Here is a 1,544-nt window from a genome sequence, read left to right as displayed (position 1 = left end):
CCCGATGTGGTGCCAATCTGAAGCGAGCGACCGAGGCGTTGTTTCATGCGGCTGGACACGACCTGCTTGAGATTATGCGTGGCGCTTGGCCCCAACAGTGTGTAGGGTCTCGCGTCAGTGTCTGTGAGCTGCTCAAGCTCGCCCGGCATCCACTGATGCAGCGCAGCCGCTACCCATCCAACGCCACCGAGACCAAGCTGATGGCTGCCACCCTGAGCCAGCTGTATTGGTCTGCCGTCCACTCGGACTATACCGCTGAAGAGCGAGAGATGTGCTGGGCTTTGATTTTGGCCTTGCCTAGCATGTTGTTGTCTGCTCCCTCGACCGCACTGTCTACGATTGACCTGCGCAATATGTTTCACGATCGTCTCCGTTGGCTTGTGACGGGGCAACTAGGTCGGGTCGTGGACGCCATGCGCAAGGCAGTCGCACGCAAGCAGAGCCGTCGAGGACAGCTGAACGCCGGCGCGGGCGCCCACCCGAACGACGCAGTCGACCAGAGCCTCAGGTCGCTCGTCCGCGACCCGGACCTGGCGGACGAAGCCTGGGCAAACCACGTCACGAACCGTCTGAACCGAGGTCAGATTGCCAAAGCATTTGATGCCGACAAGGCTCGTGCCGTGATTGGTAATTCTGAGGTTCAGGCCGTGCGCGACCTCTTGGTACCGCCCGGGCTGACCCCGTACATTGCTTCAACACCCGCCTCCACGTCTACACTGGCACCAGCCACGGCTGCGAGCTCCCCAACCGTGTCCTTCACCAAGGGCGAGCTCCCTAAGGCGTTGGCGGCCACGAAGGGTGTCACCGACCCCTATGGTTGGTCTGGTGAGCTTCTTGCCTCCATCTACCGCATCAAGGAGCACTTCAGTCAGGTCTTGGGCCCACGCCAGGGTTCTACCAGCAACCCGACTGCTCCTCCTGATGGAGACGCGCCTCAGTGCCCCACCACCGCCACTGGAGGTCCTCAGGTTGCCTTGAACAAGATCTTTCACCACATTGCCAACAACACCGTGCCCGAGTCGATTCGACATGCCCTTTGCTCCATCAACTACACTATCCTGGAGAAGGCCAATGGCAAGTTTCGACCCGTGGGCACGGATTCCATCTTCAACAAGGTTGTCAACCGCGCTCTGCTCGAGCAACAGCAGCCCCATATTGCCCACTTGCTACAGGCCAGTCCAGAGCTGGCTGTCGGAGTCAAGGACGGCATTTCAGCAGCGGTTGGCATGGCCTTTGGTGAGCTTCAAGCCTGTGAGTCTACCCCGGGCTGGACCATGCTCTCCCTCGATTTCAAGAGTGCCTTCAACTACACCGACCGAGCACGGCTGCACGAGATTGTGGCCGACAAGGTCCCTGGCCTCTTGCGCGCCTTTGAACGACACTATGCTCGACCCACTACCCACTGCATTGTCGACAAGTTCTTCAAGGTGATTGACATTGATGTTGGCCAAGGCATTGTGCAGGGCAACGAGCTATCGCCCTTCTTCTTTGCCCTGTACTCCTGTGAGGTCCTGGGTCTCCTCGACGCCAGCACTGACTACCGC

The 1,544-nt window shown here is 59.6% G+C and overlaps 1 protein-coding gene across 1 annotated transcript in view; it reads left to right on the top strand.

Annotated features, from left to right (window-relative positions):
* The window catches only part of MONBRDRAFT_8231 (uncharacterized protein), a gene marked incomplete at both ends in the record, with an annotated part of 20,911 nt that overhangs the window by 9,065 nt on the left and 10,302 nt on the right, over positions 1-1,544 (top strand). The window contains one exon of the mRNA XM_001745884.1: positions 99-1,503. Coding sequence (XP_001745936.1) covers positions 99-1,503 — 1,405 coding nt within the window. The remainder of the gene's footprint in view (positions 1-98; positions 1,504-1,544) is intronic.

The sequence above is a fragment of the Monosiga brevicollis genome, genomic scaffold (assembly GCF_000002865.3).
Source record: "Monosiga brevicollis MX1 MONBRscaffold_10 genomic scaffold, whole genome shotgun sequence".
Classification (NCBI taxonomy): Eukaryota; class Choanoflagellata; order Craspedida; family Salpingoecidae; genus Monosiga; species Monosiga brevicollis.
The sequence above is the reverse complement of the archived record's forward strand: the minus strand, read 5'-3'. Positions and strand labels throughout refer to the sequence as shown.